Source organism: Dermacentor andersoni, chromosome 1, assembly GCF_023375885.2.
Source record: "Dermacentor andersoni chromosome 1, qqDerAnde1_hic_scaffold, whole genome shotgun sequence".
Lineage (NCBI taxonomy): Eukaryota > Metazoa > Arthropoda > Arachnida > Ixodida > Ixodidae > Dermacentor > Dermacentor andersoni.
In genome coordinates, this window is record NC_092814.1 from 305,475,035 (window position 1) to 305,493,198 (window position 18,164).

Consider the following 18,164-nt stretch of genomic DNA (forward strand, 5'->3'; position numbering starts at 1 on the left):
TTGTATCAGTGAGGTTCTAGATGAACAAATCTTTTCCGAAATATTGTTGTCATTCCTAAATTCTTCAGCATGCACTCAAATACCTCTTGCATCCTGTAAATGCCCATAAAAAAAATTACCAAACATATTATGCATTGACCACAGTAAGCTTGGAACTCTGTAGGAGGCTGAAGTGCTTTCTTTTATTTATGTTTTAAAGCATGGACACTTAAGGAAGGTGGCTTGGAGGACTTCTTTGAGTTCTTCATGGGTTAAGCACCACTGGTTTCTGTGCCAATGGATATGAGTGCTGTTAACGTTGTGTTGGACATGTTTCCACTACTTTTGATGTGTCTTGAATTCTATAATTTGATATAGCCTCAACACCACTGATTGTTCTGTCAACAAGAAAGGTGCCTTGGTACTCCGTCTTTGCTTGCAAGATGATGTGCAATGCCGCATAAGGTTATTCCTGTAGCTTCCTTTTGAAACGGTGACTTTTACTTTCAGGCAAATGCTCCTTGTAAAAGATGACTACTTTGTTTCAATGCGCGAAGAGCCCCGTCTTGGCATGATCAGCGTCGTCTTTGATGAAAACAAATTGATGTTGACACTGACGGTGAATGGGTATCCACCACTGGTAGTTCATCTCCATGACTCGGACGAACAGAGTGTGCCTTCATTCACTGTCAGGCAAGTGTCTTTCCTGTTGTACATTAGTGCTGAATAGTGGGCAAGTGTTTATCCACATGTCACGTGTGCTCCTTTCAGCTGCCAGTGACCACATTTAGTTCTGTCAACTGTCTCATTTTTATACGGGACAGCAGTTCTTATCAACTGCATTTCAGTAATGCTGGGGAAAAAGATAAGTCAATTCTGTGTTGCAAGATGTGGCATATCACTTATCCTAATTGATCTAAATGTAAATAATTATATTAGGCGTCTTTTTTTTTATTTAGGCTTTGCCTTAAAACATATGTCACCTTGATCATGTGTGTCACTGTTCACATTGAGCTCCTGCTGCACTAATCTCGCACAATGGGCAAAACAGCTGTAGCAGTACAGAATACGTGGAAAGTTCTAAGCGCTTTGCTTAGCCAACTGTGCAAGGCCACCTAAGATCAGGCCCCAGCTAAGATTATTTTATCTAGCACAACGCTCGTACAAGGTGGCTCTTTTTTGGCTATTGGTGATGACAGGTAATTGGAGGTGGCACTTTCATTGACGATTGGTTCGATGGGGCTGAAACAGCGTTTTAAAGCATTTGAAGCCTACAGAAGAGTTCAAATTCCAGCAAGTTAGTAAGGGTTCTTTAGAAAAGCGTGAAGAATGAGGGGGGAAGGCGACACAAGACAGCACTGTCTTGCTACTTTTTTGTCTACGCTTTTGTTCTGGGTTTTTCTAAAGATGCATGTTAAGTCTGGTTGTGATTTTTGACTACAGCCCAGGTAGCACCAATGGGGTACATGGCGTTTTTTTCACCGTTTATCCAAGACAATGAAAACGTCCGAAAGAAAACGTGGAATAGAAGCTCATACTGTAGAAAACGTTGCATATCTAGTCTAACATCCGGCTTGAATCCATTTTATAGCAGGTTGAAATCTGGTTTTAGAAACGTTGCAAAAAAACTGTGTGTAGAAAAGAGATTTAGAAATTTCTAAGGCATCACATGGAACTCATTGTGGAAATCAGTTTTAAGACTTTTACAAGCCGTCGTGGAGAATTCGGTTCGTTATTGTGCGCTTGCTTTTGCAGCTTAGCTTTAGTTTTTGTACAGTCGCAACAGAGAAAGATCAGCGTGACTAACCAGTGATTTGAGCGGCAAAATTACGACACCTGGCACTGCAGCTAACGAGTGAGTACTGGGCTGTTCCCACTCTTCACACTCGAGGGTAGTTCGACGTACAATTTGTGATTTGGAAGTAACAATTTGGTTTTGACTACTGGTCAGTGTACAAATGAAACCTAAACTGGTCGTAATAAGGATCCATAATTGCGCTGTCGCCATGGTCGATAAATGCTGACTTTGCCATGTAAAAAATATGAGAAAGAGCCCAGCACTCTCGCTATCTGCATATGCTTGGCACAACAGCATTGCGTATCACAATCTCGCTAGCCCGGTTGGCAGTGATTTCCCTAGCTGTTAGTACAGCACATGCAAAAGAAAGTTCTTGGACTGTAATAAGTAGACTCCCAGACAGATATTGATGAAGTATGATTATATTTTGAAATCGACAACACTTCCAGTACACCAGTTTGTAAGTACTATACCACCGACAATGTAAAAGGGAACAGCCATTCACGAACACAGCAGAATGGTAATGTAGAACAGGGTAACAAAGCTCCGACGGTAATCATATTAGCAGAAACTTAATGTAATATGGTGTGGTAAACTACAACCAAGTAAAAAAAATGCCTCCAAGTTTTCACGGAACACGTCAAAGGTTTATCAATAACAAAGACCTTTGATAGCTTTTCAATAGGGTTTTTTAGTACTAGTACATAACAGGTAGCAACCTGTCATCAGTGGCAAAAACACAGGTTTTTTTATTTATTCATACTCTAAGCCTTCTCCGGCTCATACAGGAAGTGGGTACAGATACAGATAAAGAAAGCTGGTGCAAGTGCAGTGTCGGCACATTGCAAAAAATCAAGAAATTTAGCTTCTCCAAAAATGAATAACATCAAGACACGAACAGACATTTTGAAAAGTAGATGACTAGACGAAACCAATTGCGGGCTGTAAAAACTGACTCCACACTTATAATAAAAAATTGTCTTCGCAAACAGCACTACTAGCACAGAACTTGTAATGCATTCTTTCAAGTGACCAGAACCTGAAGGTGTGTGCCAAACGTTTTTTTAATTAGGGAAAATTGAAGAGAGAGGCAAACATGGCCCATGTACTGTTTTCTTAAGTGACAATAAAAATAATTATTCTTTATTGTCCCGCCGTGGTGGCTTACCAGCTTTGGTGTTGTGCTGCTAAGCATGAGGTTTCAGATTTCAGAGCAAAATGTAAAAGCGCCCGTCACCCGTGCATTGGGAGTTTGTTAAAGATCCCCAGGTGATCAAAATTAATCGGGAGTCCCACACTACGGTGTGCCTCGTAATCAAATCATGGTTTTGGCATGTAAAACCCCAAAATTCATTCTTTGTTGCTGTACAAGTAAATTTCTAACAATATGAAACCAACAGAAGCCAAGAAAGGCATCTGAGAATTTAATTGTACCTTTTAATTTGCGATGAATAAACTTTAGTTCAGAATCAGTGCTGTGTCTGTGTCTTTCTTCGTCCTGCCTCTCGTCGTTTTGCATTGTGTTAAAATCTCGGGATACGATTAGCTAACAGGAAATAAAAATGGACAAGACAACAACCTAGTGCAGGTGGAATCTGAACCCACAACTTTTGCACTACGTGTGGGCTTCATTACCAATTTTACAGCAGTGGTGGCTGTTCCCCCCACATTCTCATTCCTGACAAGGACAACTTTCCTTGTCAAAATTGTCCATCGCTTCAAGTCTCAGTCTTCCTGTGAAAACTTTGTCCTGCTTGAGTCTCGTTAGAGGTTGACAAGTATATCTATGAAGCCAGTGTTTTTCTAGGGTGGCCATCTGCCTTCAGATGCCCTTTGCCAGAGCAACTCAGAGATATGGATGGCAGCAAAATTGCTCAAAAAGACTATGCCTTCTTGATTCTCGCTTTGTTGCATAAGAAAGAAGTGCCATTTTTGTTCTTAGCATTGCATCAGCTCAAATTGAAGTGGAGGGCTTTCCTGTGGTAAGACTCGTTCTTCTTGCTTCTGTCGGGTCAGTGCTCACACAGCATCGTGAATGCGGCATAATCCATGGCCAGGAGAATGTAACGATTCTTTTCCAATGCCATTCCTTGTCGTGCTTTGTCAGTGGTCAAAGCAGCACTCTGCCTGCATTATCACTGGTGTCAGCGAGCCAGGAATGTTGGATGATAAAAGGGGCATAGAATTCAACAGAACGAATCCCTACCTTATATCCGCCCATGTTGTGGATCCACACATACAGGAGGAATCTACTATGCGGGACTGGTGAGGCCTGTCGATTCACGTTTCCGTAGATGTAAGAACGTTTCTAATCGAGGTGTGGTAGCTGTAGGGGCATCATTTGTCCATTCATGCATTGCACTGATGAGACTCGCAACCACAAGTTTCACCCGTATGGTGAACTTTCGTGGGGTAACAACAAACAGGCATGAGCCCTGGCTGATCTGGCACCAGCTCATTCTGCACTTTTCATTAGTGCTCAGGAGAAGGCTTCCTGCATATGGGAGGCGGGCAAGTGATAAGATGTTGTTTGGCTGTATTCAGGACAAACCCCGAAATGCAGCCAAGTCTCTCAACAGGGGCGGTATTCTCGGGCGATAACTTTCAGAGATGGTTTCACTTTTGCGGGATATCGCGAGACTCGGCACTGGATTTGTCAAAGTATACAGCCGACAGTGCTCTTGGTGAATTGTGAAGATAGCGTGCTTGGAATGGACCAAATACGTTGACGTTATATGCATACACGTCTGGTACCGAGTCATGATAAATCTTGCAATAGTGAAGCTGTCTCCAAAAGTACCTAAAGGCCAGAGAATATTTTATTTTCATTTATTCACTTAACCATACTGCAGGCCAATCAATTGGCCTGCAGTATCCATTGGCCTCCAATCGAAATGCAGCCGCATTTCAATGCCAAACCTCATGCTTAGCAGCGCAACACTAAAGCCGCTAAGCCACCACGGCGGGACAATAACAAAGAATAATTATTTTTATTGTCGCAAAGGTCTACCTCTAATCCAACCCTAGTCAAGTTAGCAAAAGAAAGGGCGAAAACCAGAACACAAAAGTTAGAAGTGCAAAAGTACAAATAGGCTTACAAATAAGTAAAACACGTTGTGGGGCTAGTTGGTGCATAGCTTTCAAAAAATGAAGCGCCAACGGTAACAGCACACAAAGAAGGAACAAAAGACAGGAAGCGCCTTGTCCTGTCTTTTGTTCCTTCTTTGTGTGCCATTACCGTTGGCGCTTCATTTTTTGAAAATTACAAATAAGTTACCAGGAAAAAAAAAAAAAGTCATGAATACAGAGACTACCATTTCAACTCTGATCTTTTATCGCAAAGGAAGTTCACAAATCGAGAACGCATTGCGACTCAAGGCACATTTGCTTGCAAAAAAATACATTCCAGTTTAGTGGGGAAGTCGTTTGATTTGAAAGTGGTTAGTAGTAATTTGTTCCATTCTTTCACTGTTTTAGGGAAAAAACTGTTCTTAGTGGAGCTTGTTTTTGCAAAAATTGGAGCCAATGTGTGTTGTGCTGTATGCCTTGTTTGCCTGGTAGTAGCCTGCTGTGTGCAATTTGGAAGCCTTACCGGTATTTTTCCTGAAGCAAGTTTATGAAGGAAGAGAAGTCGACTTATTTTCCAGCGTATTTGTAACGTTGGAATCTGGTGTTCTTGCATGAGCAAGGAAGGAGAATCTAGTCTTCTATATTTACCGTATATAAATTTTACTGCTTTTCTTTGAATGTGTTCCAATTTTTCAGTGTCCTTCTTTATGTAGGGATCCCACAGTACCAATGCATATTCCAACTTGGACCTTACACATACATTATATTGTAACGAACAGTTAAGGGAGTTTAGACACAACTATTTATTGTGGGCTAACTTGTGCCCTGGGGGTAAATGAAAAAAAGACTCCCGCATTCTAAACAGGAGATCAGGAATGCCTTCTTCTTTCTCTATCTCGAGCGTCGCTTCACTTCTTCTTGTACACGCTGAAAACAGCCGCCTACAATGCGAGTGCGGGCGGCGAAAACATGTGCCATTATTTCGTCGTCTTTTTCTCCAATGCGCCATTGTCCTCTTGGGGGGTACACGAACCTGCGAGCGTTGTTTAAAGATGTTTCTGTCATGTATCATTATCCCCCCTCCAAAACGCATCGTCCTGATGCGTAAAGTGACGAAATTGTTCACAAGCTGTTATCCATACTAAAGTGGTATATGGCACAGAATAGATGTTTGGTAGAATATTCACTGCCTGTCATAATATGGCTTCAGTCTGACCACATGTACAGTTTCTGTGTGACGCCGGCATCGTGTTGAGCTCACTTGTCCTTCTGGCGTAACTTCGTAGTTCAAGGAACTGATGCGGCGAAGCACTCGGTAAGGGCCGAAATAATGGCGCAAAAGCTTTTCGGACAGGCCGCGCGTCTGCACGGGAGTCCACACCCATACTCTGTCGCCTGGTGCATACTCAACTTCTCTTCGCCGCAAGTTGTATCAGTCTCCGTCGATGCACTGCCTTTGTTGAATGCGATTTCGCGCCAGCTGACGTGCTTCTTCGGCCCTCTGTGTAAAGTCGCTGATGTTGGGGTTCTGTTCTACACTCTCGCTGACAGGCAGCATTGCATCCAAGGGTGTGGTAACTGTTTGACCAAAAACAAGCTGGAATGGCTTTACTTGAGTGATCTCTTGCAATGCGGTATTGTAGGCGAATGTTGCATAGGGTAGTATCTTGTCCCATGTACGGTGCTCTAAGTCTACGTAAATTGACAACATATTGGTCCACGTCTTGTTCAGTCGCTCGGTTAGCCCATTTGTTTGAGGGTGATAGGCAGTTGTTTTCCTGTGGCTGGTATGAGGCAGTTTCATAATGGATTGCATCAAACCGGCTGTGAACGAAGTGCCTTGGTCCCTGATAATAATTGCAGGGGCACCGTGTCGTAATACTATCTTGGTGACAAAGAATTCAGCCACTTCAATGGCCGTTGCACTGATTAGAGAGGATGTCTCGGCATATCGGATTAGGTAACCTGTCGCTACTACAATCCATCGTTTCCCTGATGACGATGTTGGAAAGGGACCGAGCAAGTCCATTCCTACTTATTTGAACGGGGCTCCTGGGGGTTCTATTGGTTGAAGGAGGCCTGCGGGTTTTAATGGAGGCGTTTTGAGTCTTTGGCAATCTCGACGTGTTCGTACATAATGCTGTACTGAATTCAATAGCTTTGACCAGTAGTACTTAGCATGAATTCGGGTGAACGTTCTCACTCCGAGGTGTCCTGCTGATGGGTTATCGTGACAGGCTTCCAAGATTTCGGATCGCAAAGCTGAAGGAATGACGGGTAGAAATTTCTCTGTGCTGTGCTCAAAATTTCTTTTGTACAGGACGCCATTTCTCATCACATACGATGACAATCCCCGGCAGAAAACTCACGGAACATGGAAGGGGTGTCCCGCGAGGTGCCTGATGAGCAGGAGCAACTCGGCATCAGACTATTGGTGTTTGGCCATCTCAGATGTGGTCACGGCTCCAAGAAACGGAAAGTCGTGTCCATCTTTCACAGGAGCAGATTCGACCGGCGCACGTGATAAACAATCAGCGTCACTGTGCTTGCGACCTGACTTGTACACGACCGTTATGTCTTATTCCTGCAGCCTCAGACTCCATCTAGCAAGTTGTCCAGAAGGATCTTTCAGGTTTGCAAGCCAGCACAATGAGTGATGGCCGCTGATTGCTCAGAACAGTCTACCGTATAAGTATGGTCGGAATTTTGCTATGGCCCATATTACTGCGAGGCATTTTTTTCTGTGGCTGAATAGTTGGTTTCAGCCCTCGAAAGAGTGCTACTAGCGTATGCAATCACTCTTTCCTCTCCGTTTTGCCATTGAACGAGGACGGCACCGAGTCCTAAATTGCTGGCGTCTGTGTGGATGTCTGATTCTGCTTCCTCATCAAAGTGTGCAAGGACCAGGTGGTTTTGAAGTCGCTGTCGTAGCTCATTGAATGCATCTTCATGTTCACTTAGCCAGATGAAAGGCATATCTTTTTTCGTTAATCGCGTTAACGGCTCGGCAATCTACGAAAAAGTTTTTACGAAATGCCTGTAGTAGGCACAAAGTCCTAGGAATCACCTAACGGCCTTTTTATCAGTTGGTCTACGAAACTTTTCTACTGCTACGGTCTTCTCAGAGTCAGGACAGATGCCTTCGGAGCTAATCACATGGCTGAGGAAAAGCAGCTCATGGAAGCCGAGGTGACATTTTCGTGGCTTTATCGTCAGCCCTTCTGAACTAATATCTTTGAGCACAGTCCTTAGTCTTTCTACATGCTGAACAAAGGTGGTAGAAAAAATTGCGACATCATCAAGAAAAACCAGACAGGACTGCCACTTTAACCCGGAGAGCACACCGTCCATTATCCGCTGAAAGGTTGCAGGTGCGGATCAGAGGCCGAACGGAAGTACCTTGAATTCGTATAGTCCGTCTGGTGTGACGAATGCTGTCTTCTCATGATCTCGTTCGTCCACTTTATTTGCCAGTATCCGCTTTTGAGGTCGAGAGAGGAAAAGAATTTCGCATCCCGTAATCTATCGAAGGTGTCATCGATCCTCGGAAGTGGATAGACATCCCGCTTTGTGATGACGTTTAGCTTTCAATAATCAAAAGCAGAAGCGCAAGGTCTGATCCTTTTTCTTTACCAGCACCACAGGCGAAGCCCACGGGCTGATTGATGGTTGAATTATGTCTTCTCTAAGCATTTCTTCTACTTGTTTTCTGATGATCTCTCTCTGCTTCGGTGACACTCGGTAGGGTTGCTGGCAAATAGGCCTCGCAGCTTCATCGGCAATGATGCGGTGCTTGATAGATGTTCTCTGGACTTTCGATGTCGTTGAGAAACACGAGGCGAATTCTCGTACAAGGTTCTCTATTTGCTGCTTCTCGCTCGGTGATAGTGCTGCTTCGATGGTGATGGATGCGAGTATGGAATCTACGTTGTCAGAATGCAATAGTGCAGCATTGGAAGGGTTCAAATCCATAATCTATTCGTAATCGTTAAGGCTGGCAATGACGGTTCCCTTTGCAACATGCTGGACTTCATTTCCAAAATTAGTCGGGAAGACATTCGAACACGTGTCACGCAGCTGAACAGGACCCCTTGCCATGCAGATCCCTTTTTCGAGTAAGAGCCCAGTGTTACTGTCTGCTATTCCTTTATAGTCACTGAATACGGTGCTTCTTACGGCGACAGCTATGCTGGATCTTAGGGGTATCGAGACGTCATCGTCTATAATCTGAAGCGCATCAAATTGTTCTTCACACTCGAACGTCGCGATGGCGTGTTTCGTTGAAAACGACACACAGGATTCCTGCAAGTTGATTACTGCACCGTTCGCCTGCAAAAAGTCAATTCCAGTAATTAAATCCCTTGAGCATTCTGACAGGACAATTAAACTGGTGATGTATGTAAAGCTGCATATTCTGATTCTAGAAGTGCACCTGCCCACCGGATCCATAATTGTCGCCTCGGAGCGAATTCGGCGACGGTACGTGGAGGGCTGCAAACCAAACCGGCAAAAAGCTCCTGCCTCACACTGCGCATCAGGTGCCGAAGCTTCTTGTCCTCGCTCGTGCTCGGATCGGCCCGGCGGAATAAGCGGGACATATCTTCGAGATAGATTGCCACGCTTTTGTTGTTTCGTTGGCTTCTTGCTTGCAAAGCGGCTTCAGCTCTTTCCCGGTGGTCTGTGCTCCGATACGTGGCCAACGGCTCCCGTCGGAAGTCATCGCACAACCGCAGGACAGCTTCATGGTTTTCAAACCACGTTCGCACACAGTCTTGCAACGCAAAGTAAACGTTGCGGAGCTTCCGGTTTTTGTCCCATCCATTGTAGTCCGCGACGCGCTCGAAGCCTTCCAACCAGTCCTCGGCATCTTCGAAGGTGTCACCGTGAAAAGGCTCGGGCGTCTGCGGCTAATCAACGACGATGCGGGTTGAGGCTGTCTGGGATATCATTTCAGTATTTGCTGCTGCTACTATAGTTTGCGCTGGCAAAAGGGGAAACTTGGGCGGCTCACCACGTAGGCGACGGCTCGTGCACTGGTGGACAGGCGTGAGCTCGTTGGGTCTGAAATGGCGTGGCTCCGGGCTGCTTTTTCCAACTTGAATTGGGCTGGAAATCATTACTCAGCACCTCCACCAGAATTGTATTGAACAGTTAAGAAAGTTCAGACACAACTATTTATTGTGGGCAAACTTGTGCCCTGGGGCCAAATAAAAAAAGACTGCCGCGTTCTAAACAGGTGCTCAGGAATGCCCTCTTCATCTCTCTCGAGCGTCGTTTCGCTTCTTCTTCTTGTACACGCCGACAATGGCCACCTACGATGCGAGTATGTGCGGCGAAAACACGTGCCATTATTTTGTCGTCTTTTTCTCCAATACGCCGTTGTCCTCTTGGGGTGCGCACGAACCTGTGCGCGTTTTTTAAAGATGTTTCTGCCTTGTAACAATATGCTAAAAGCTTTGTATTCACAGGGGCATCTTTAAGCTTTCTTTTAAGAAAACAACTTCTGAAAAGCAGAACTACAAATGTCTTTGATATGTATGGACCATGATAGATTTTTCATAAGGGTGATTTCTAAGTACTTATACTTGTCAAGTTCTCAAATTGCACTCCTGCCAAGATGATACATGAATATGCTGGGATTTTTCTTTCTTGTGACGCGTAGAACAGTTTTTTGCCTGTTTAGCTCCATGCTCCACTCCACTCTACACACCTATGAATTGCCTGGAGAGCTGCCTGTAGGCAATTATGGTCGTCTGTGCACAAGATCTTTTTAAAAACGCAGTCATCTGCAAATAATCTGATTGAAACATCATCTGTAAGACATCTATTAAATCATTTATATAAATTAAGAACAACAATGGTCCCAGTACACTTCCCTGGGGAACTCTGGAGGTAACTGATGGCATGCTGGATGAATAATTTTGCTCTTGAACAAATTGTTGTTTGTCTTTAAAATATGCAGCAATCCATCCTACAGTGTTGGACGGTAGACCAATGTACTGCAACTTCAACGATAATTTACTATGAGGCACATTGTCAAAGGCCTTACAAAAATCCAAGAAAAAAACATCCACTTGGCCAGACATGTCAAGAACACAAAAAAAAATTTATGAACTGTTGCGACTAACTGCATGACTGTAGACAGACCTTACCTAAAACCATGCTGGTAAACGGAGAGTATCTTATGTTCAACAAGGGATTTCTGCTGGTAACTTATAATAACATGCTCAAACAGCTTACAACATTGACTAGTGATAGAAACTGGGTGATAGTAATAACCAGCAGGCAACTCCCTTTTTCATGTATTGAAACAATGTGTGCCTTTCGCCAATCGCATGGTATTTCGTATGATCTCAGTGATAAGCTAAAAATATCCGCAAGAAATTAGAAAATCTGTGCAGCATAGTGCCTTAAAAATAAATTAGAGATGCCATCTGGGCCGCTATTTTGTAGCGATGCCTTATGCCTTATTCTATGCTATTCTTATCATCCACCACACACGGCCGCCTGATCCCGTTGATAATGTGGGCAGACCGTCGCTCTGACCACTGGCCAAGCGCGAAAAGCCTGAAAAAGCATGGAATCGGAAAAGGCATCGCTACAAAATACCGGCCCTGGTCCGCTAGCCTTCCTTACATTGATATTCAAAACCATCACCAGAACACCTTCACGTGTGATTACAATTTCATGTGCACAATCACATGCGGGTGCGCTATGCTCAGTTTCATCAAGCTCCGGAAATACACTTTGAAAGTAGTGATTAAAATTTTTCACTGTGCTACAAGGGTCTATCAGTGTACAGTCACCAACCTTTATTTTCGGTAATTCTGTTCTAGTTTGGCGAAGAAATGGCCAGAATTTTGAAGGGTCACTTTTAATTAACTTTTCCACACAGTTGCTAAAAAAGTTATGTCTAGCTTGCTTAATCTTAGTCAATAAATTATCTTTAAGATGAGTAAAATGCTCTGTTCCTGTTAGCTTTCTTTTTGAGTTGTTTTATTTTGCGCTTACAAGGAATCACCTCTCTGGTAATCCATGGATTTGAATGACGTTTGCAAATGCATTTCGATGGTATAAAATTTTCAACATAGTATGTGGCAGTATTATGAAACATCTGCCGTGGCGCTTTCAACAGTATACCTTGGACCACAAGTAGTCTGTTATTGCCACGTCATCTGCTTGATCGAAATCCTTAACTACATTTTTTACAGAAGTTTCTTGCTATCAAGATTCCGGTCTCAACTGTCACATGTGCACTATCGAAGATTTCACCATAAGGTCAAGAATTGAATTCCCTCTTGTGTTCACTTTCATTAGTTGTTCGAGGTTAAGAGACAGAATAATGTCAAGAATTGAGTCTTCAGAAGCGGAACATCCTTAACTGAGATTGTTCCCATTAATATTTGGCAGATTAAAGTCACCTGTGAGTATTAAGTTTCTGCCTTGTAACTTTACAATATTATCATATAGTAATTGAATTGTGTAATCATCATTAGTGTCAGGGCATCGATTGACTATGACAATACAAAATGTTATTCCCGACAATGGCACTATCGGGAATAAGCTCTCGTGATTGTGGATTTCAATGAAAACTTGTACTTCTATTCCATTTTTTGCAATGACTGCAACACTGCCGTGAGCGCCTCTGTGCCTTCTACACAATTGATAAGCTGGAGGAACTATTTCGTCATCATGAATCGACTTGTTCAGCCAGGTTTTGGTGATTACGCAAAGATGAGGTGCATATGGCAGCAGAAGATCTTCAAGCTTATCTTTTTTATGTACGATGCTGTGAGCGTTCAGACACAGCAAACATAACTGGCGAGGCTTTGATTGTTAGCAAGAAGATAAACTGTTTGAATTCGGTACTTCTTTCCGAGTGGTCAACATGCCATCCCACAGGAAAATTTTGTCACCTATTGGGAATTTATTGTATGCAAGCAATACCTTTTTCTTGGCATCTCTTTTGCTTTTAGCACTAGCCCAAAGCAACCTGAGTTTCCTTAACGCGTCTGCACAGTAATTCTGCTGAATGTGCGTATCCGTTCCTTTTAATTTTCTTGCACTTGACAAGACAGCTTGCTTTTCGCTGAAATCCTGAAAAGAAAGAATAATTGGTCGATTTGATTTCGGCCTTCCTAGTCTATGAATTTGCGCAACCGATGAACAGGTAGCCTAGTCTATCGTGAAAAATTGCCTTTATAACTTTGTTTCTTAGGGTTGTTTCTGTTTCGTCACGTGTGTCTGGGATTCCAAAAACGATTAAGTTCGATTTGCGGCTTCTGTCCTCCAAATCCACTAATTTTTCATGCTGCGAGTGGAGATTCTTCTGGCGTAACAGCTGGGCTTACAACTTAAATCGAGGTAATCTTTCCCTGCATCTCATTTACTTTGCCTTCGAGGTCTGTTAAACGTGCACCAAAACTCTGTATGAGTCTCTCTGTGTTATCAAGGCGTGTTCTTAAGTCTGATATATCTGACCTAATTGACTGTTGACCTTCTACAAGAGTGTGCAGTATTATCTCTTCAGTAGGTCAGACGTCTTCTTCCACATCCCCGTAAACCAGCAATTTACAAACACAATAAAAACCAGGAATTTACTAATACAATAACAATCATCTGCAATATGCAAGCACTTACGTGGGCATGGCACAACAACGAGAAATCAGTTATCACTACGTAGACAGGAGCCATAACTAACCCGAAGGGTGAAAGCAAAATGCATGGTAAGCAACTTTTGCTCAGCCGTTTCGCTGTGCCCATTGAAGATGGTCCAGAACGGTACAGCCTTTATAGCAGGGCCTTCTGTGACGTCACAGAGCAACGGATTGAAGCAAAGAATGGAGCAGCCTCGATGATGTTGTAGGTGTGTCCTTGGTCCGCATCAATTCTTGTAGCCGTAGACGCTGGTAGCAACGAAGCTGAGGCAGAAGCAGGGAACAGTGCACCGTCAATTGACAGCAGCAACGCCTGAAGGGTGAAAGCAAAACGCATGGTAAGCAACCTGCGCACAGCCGTCTGGCCCTGCCCACCACCCCAGCAAGATTTGGTTGCCATTCTCCAAGATTTGCTTCATATACTATTGTGGAGCTGGCTACTTCCATAGCCATACTGTGATTCACCCGCCATGGTCTTCCAGTGGCTATGGCGTTGCGGGTTTGATCCTGGGCCCAGCGGCCATATTTTGATGGGGGCGAAATGCAAAAGTGCTTGTGTACTTAGATTTAGGTGCATGTTAAAGAAACCCAGATGGTAAAATGGTAAAAATTAATCTGCAGTCCCTCACCATGGTGTGCCTTACAATCAGATTGTGGTTTTGGCATTTAAAACCACTGATTCCTAGGCGTTATTATCGACAGAGACCTTTCATGGAGTCCCCACATCTCATACTTGAAGAAGAGGCTTACCTATATCGCCCATATACTAAGGTTTCTTGCTGGTAAAATGTGGGGCACATCTGTGGCATCTATGCTTCAACTATACAGGACACTCTTCCTAGGATACTTGCGAAATAGCACACCAGTGCTGTCCTAGTGCTAACAAAACTAACATCTGTGTCCTACAGAGCACTCAAGGCCAAGCCCTTCAAACATGTCTGGGGCTGCCGCGATGTGCTTCAACTGTAGCAACAATTGCCACTGCGGGAGACCACCCACTAACGACTTGCATAGCTGTCGACGCACTCCGGGCGGATGTTTGCCATATATCCAGAGTCCCTGAGCACCATCTCGCTCGCTTGCCTGAGAAAAGACCCAAGGCAGCGTTTTCCAGATTAGTTGCAGCTAACCAGCACTCTTTCTCATTGAGATACTCGCCTGCAACAAGAACGCCATCCCTTTTGTGGTGCTTAAAAAAGCCTCCTTGTGTACCTTGCTGTTCCAGGAATTGTGAAGAAGACTAGCCTGACTACCGCAGCTCTCAAGCAGATCACATTGGAACTTTTGCATTGTTCGTATACTAACCGAATCCATGTTTACACGGACGGTTCAATCTTGGAAAGTTTGACGGGCGCCATTTTTATACCATCTGAATCGGTCGTCATCAAGTTTGACTTCACATGTAACGACATCTACAGGTTCCAAACTGGCCGTTCTTCGTGCTGCTGTCGAATACATTGAAAAAGAACCACCTAGCAAATGGGCAATACTTTGTGATTCGAAAGCAGCCCTCCAAAGCTTGTGAGGTTTACGATGTGGTAATTACAAACAGCTGGTGTCCCAAATCAACGAAATTTGCCATAGCGCTCCTGAACGAGGACATGATATAATCTTTCAGTGGCTACCAGGACATTGTGGCATCATCGCCGATGATGCTGCCCAACGTGCCCAGGTTGGAGCACCGACACTCCTTAAACCTTTATCGAGAGTCGACGCTGCAAGAGAGCTTCGCAGTCTCGCTCGTACCATCACGTTCAATTACTGGCATACACCACAGACCTCTGTCGTTTGTACAGCCTCAACCCATCACTGAAACTGAAATTACCAGCAAACCTTTCACGGCGTGACGCAACACTGCTGTGTTGGCTGTGGGTAGGAGTAGCATTCACTAACTCCTACAACAATCGTATTGGAATGGCAGACTCGCCAATGTGCGCTAAGTGCAAATGTGAAGAGACCATCAGTTAGCTTCTGTGCTGCTGTTCTCGCTTTGATAACCAATGTCAGACTCTCCAGTGTGCCTTGAATAGACTAAACGATGGGCCATTCACAGAAGCAAAGGTCTTGGGAGCCTGACCTCGCAGTTCATTAGCCCAGACAGCCATTCGAGCGCTTCTTCACTCCCTGAAGGCAACAGACTTGAGTGCCCGACTGTAGACATCCTGTACCTAACTTAGTGCATGTGAAAGTGCGATATAGACATGTCTTTCTCTCTCTCTCTTTTTCACTCCCCCTCCCACATGTAGGGTAGCAAACTGGACTCAGTCTCGTTGACCTCTCTGCCTTTTCTTCCTCCTCCTCTCTCTCTCTGGCATTTAAAACCGAAGAATTTAATAACATTTTTTTAGCCATACTGTGGTTCAACAAAAGCCACGAGCTGTAGAACTTCCTCAAAGGAAGTTCTACAGTAGCTGGACTTCCTTTCAACTACGGAGTTTATCGCTCTGAGCAGCCAGAAACACCAGAGAAGAATCAAAAGAATCTGACACACAGACAGCTGACGCTAAATCTTGTCATTGCAGTGTAGCAAAAGAATCCTGCCTGAAGGAAAAAGCTCGCAAGTGTTCTGAGGGCACCACCTACACAAGAGAATTTTGAAGTTTTACACTTCTGGAAAGACTGGTCTGCATTCTTGCCAAATTTCTTTCAAATTATCTACAATGGTAACATGCATGTTTACAAAATTTCAACTTATTTTTCTCTTCTTTTAATTTGGTGATGCTTCACTACTTGTGCCGAAAAATTCTTGTACATAATTCGATTTAACCACGGCCAAATTTTGCATGCACGTGCACATAGATGTGTAGAATGCAAGTGTCTACTGTAATATCCTAATAGATTCCCCGCCCATGTTTTTCGCATGATTTGGTGTTTTTACCAAAGCGCCAAAAGGTAGCTCAGTTCTCATAATCCCACTGCCCTGGAGTGGCATCACTGCTGCCGCCACCAATGGTGATTGTGGCAAAAACGGGGTCAGTTAGCTACTGCCGGAAATAAGGAACAACGCTTACTGGGAAGGACAGCGATCTTCAGCTCATCCCCCTTTGATGCAATGGTGACCATGGCAGAAGCTGGGTACTACATGGAAGATAAGCGAACAATGCTGAAACAATCCCCGAGCTTGTAAAGCTTGGTCACTTCGTCTTTTGTCACGGAGCAGCAAGGAGGTCATGCCGCAATAGTACTTCACGATTGAAAAGAAAGCCGAGGCGGTTCAATGGCACCGGAACACCGGCAACAATGTAAGACTGCCCATCAATTTGGGGTGGACTGCAAGGAAGTGATGCAATGGAACAGGGATAGTTACTGTTCTTTTGAAGGCTTTGAGGAAGACTGAAGAAGGGCATATGAACAAACCTTCACAACCTTTGGCTAAGATTGATTTCTTTTCCCAACTTTTCTTGATTGTTCATTGGAAGTTAGCCCACTCACTCTTTTCACTTGATTTGTGGTAAATTCTAGGTAGGCTATTTTTCGGAATATTACAGTAGGCTTTATTGTAATTTGCAGCATTTTTGGTCACATGCATTTTAGGCAACCAGTCATCAGTGTTCTGGATCACTGGAGCCTAGATTAAATATTGTATGTTTAAATAATAAAATTAATAGAAAATAGTTTTTCAGCTTATTTACAATTATATTTGTTTATAAGGGGGCAATACAGGCTATTTTACAACTCTTCTACGCCTGGTATGAAGCCCAAACATTGCACAAGGGATCCTACTTTTCTTACTTCCAGGGGACACAGAAAGATAACCAAATATGATATTTTGTAACTAAAATTGTATTCAGAACTTGAATAAGCTCTATACTGTAAATAAATTATATCCAATTAACTTTATTAATAATGAAAACTGATCACATAGGTGCACCTTCCCTTAAAACACCTGTGGTACTTCTCACCTCTAATAGTCAGTATTGCAGTTTCGCTAAGCAATGCTCAGCGCTATATGAATGTTTTAAGTTAACATTCAGCATTTGTCAATTTTAACAAAATATGTAAGCGCAGTAAATTGTAGGTTCAACTGTAGCAAACATTCGACAGCCTGCGGTTTCTCATGGCTTTCCTTGCGCTATTTAGCATCTTATTATATATCGGCAGCCTCTATCAGTACAGGAAAGTTGTCTTATAAAGAAATCACCTTGGTTGAATTAATGCTTCATTCAGTTTTTCTTGGCTCCTATGGGAGTGCATGCATTCTAGATTGCATTATTCATGCGGGAGTGCTGCCAGGCTGCACTTGGTTTGAAGCCAGAAATTTTTGTGGAACCATTTGGTGCAGCATAGAACAGGCATTTGTACAGCATTTTCTTTTCATAACGTCAATGTGGAAAGTCAAGAAAGCTGCAAAGGCCACTACGCAACATGACAGCAGCTTCTGAAGCTGTGTGTCATGCACTGATAATCCACAAATGAGGGGCAGCAGCAAAATTCAGCAAACGCTAACTGCTTTTCACATATATATTGGGATCTGTCTATTAAGTGTCTCCCGTCGGTGACTGAAACCTGCAGCTGTAATGAGCCTTGCAAGCTGCACAAACCAGATCGTTGGCAAATACCGGAAGGATCAATTTCGATTTGTACTCTCTGACCAACATGTTTTTTTTTGCTCCTGCCTCAGATGCAGGAATTGTTGCATTGTGTTGTGCTCTCCAAAGATC

General features: G+C 43.6%; 1 protein-coding gene across 2 annotated transcripts in view; it reads left to right on the forward strand.

Annotated features, from left to right (window-relative positions):
* LOC126547717 (mitochondrial amidoxime reducing component 2-like) overlaps positions 1-18,164 on the forward strand; it is a 73,232-nt gene that overhangs the window by 44,308 nt on the left and 10,760 nt on the right. For both annotated transcript variants that reach the window (XM_072285188.1, XM_050195676.3), the window contains exon 3: positions 490-672. In XM_072285188.1, the coding sequence (XP_072141289.1) occupies positions 490-672 (183 nt within the window). The remainder of the gene's footprint in view (positions 1-489; positions 673-18,164) is intronic.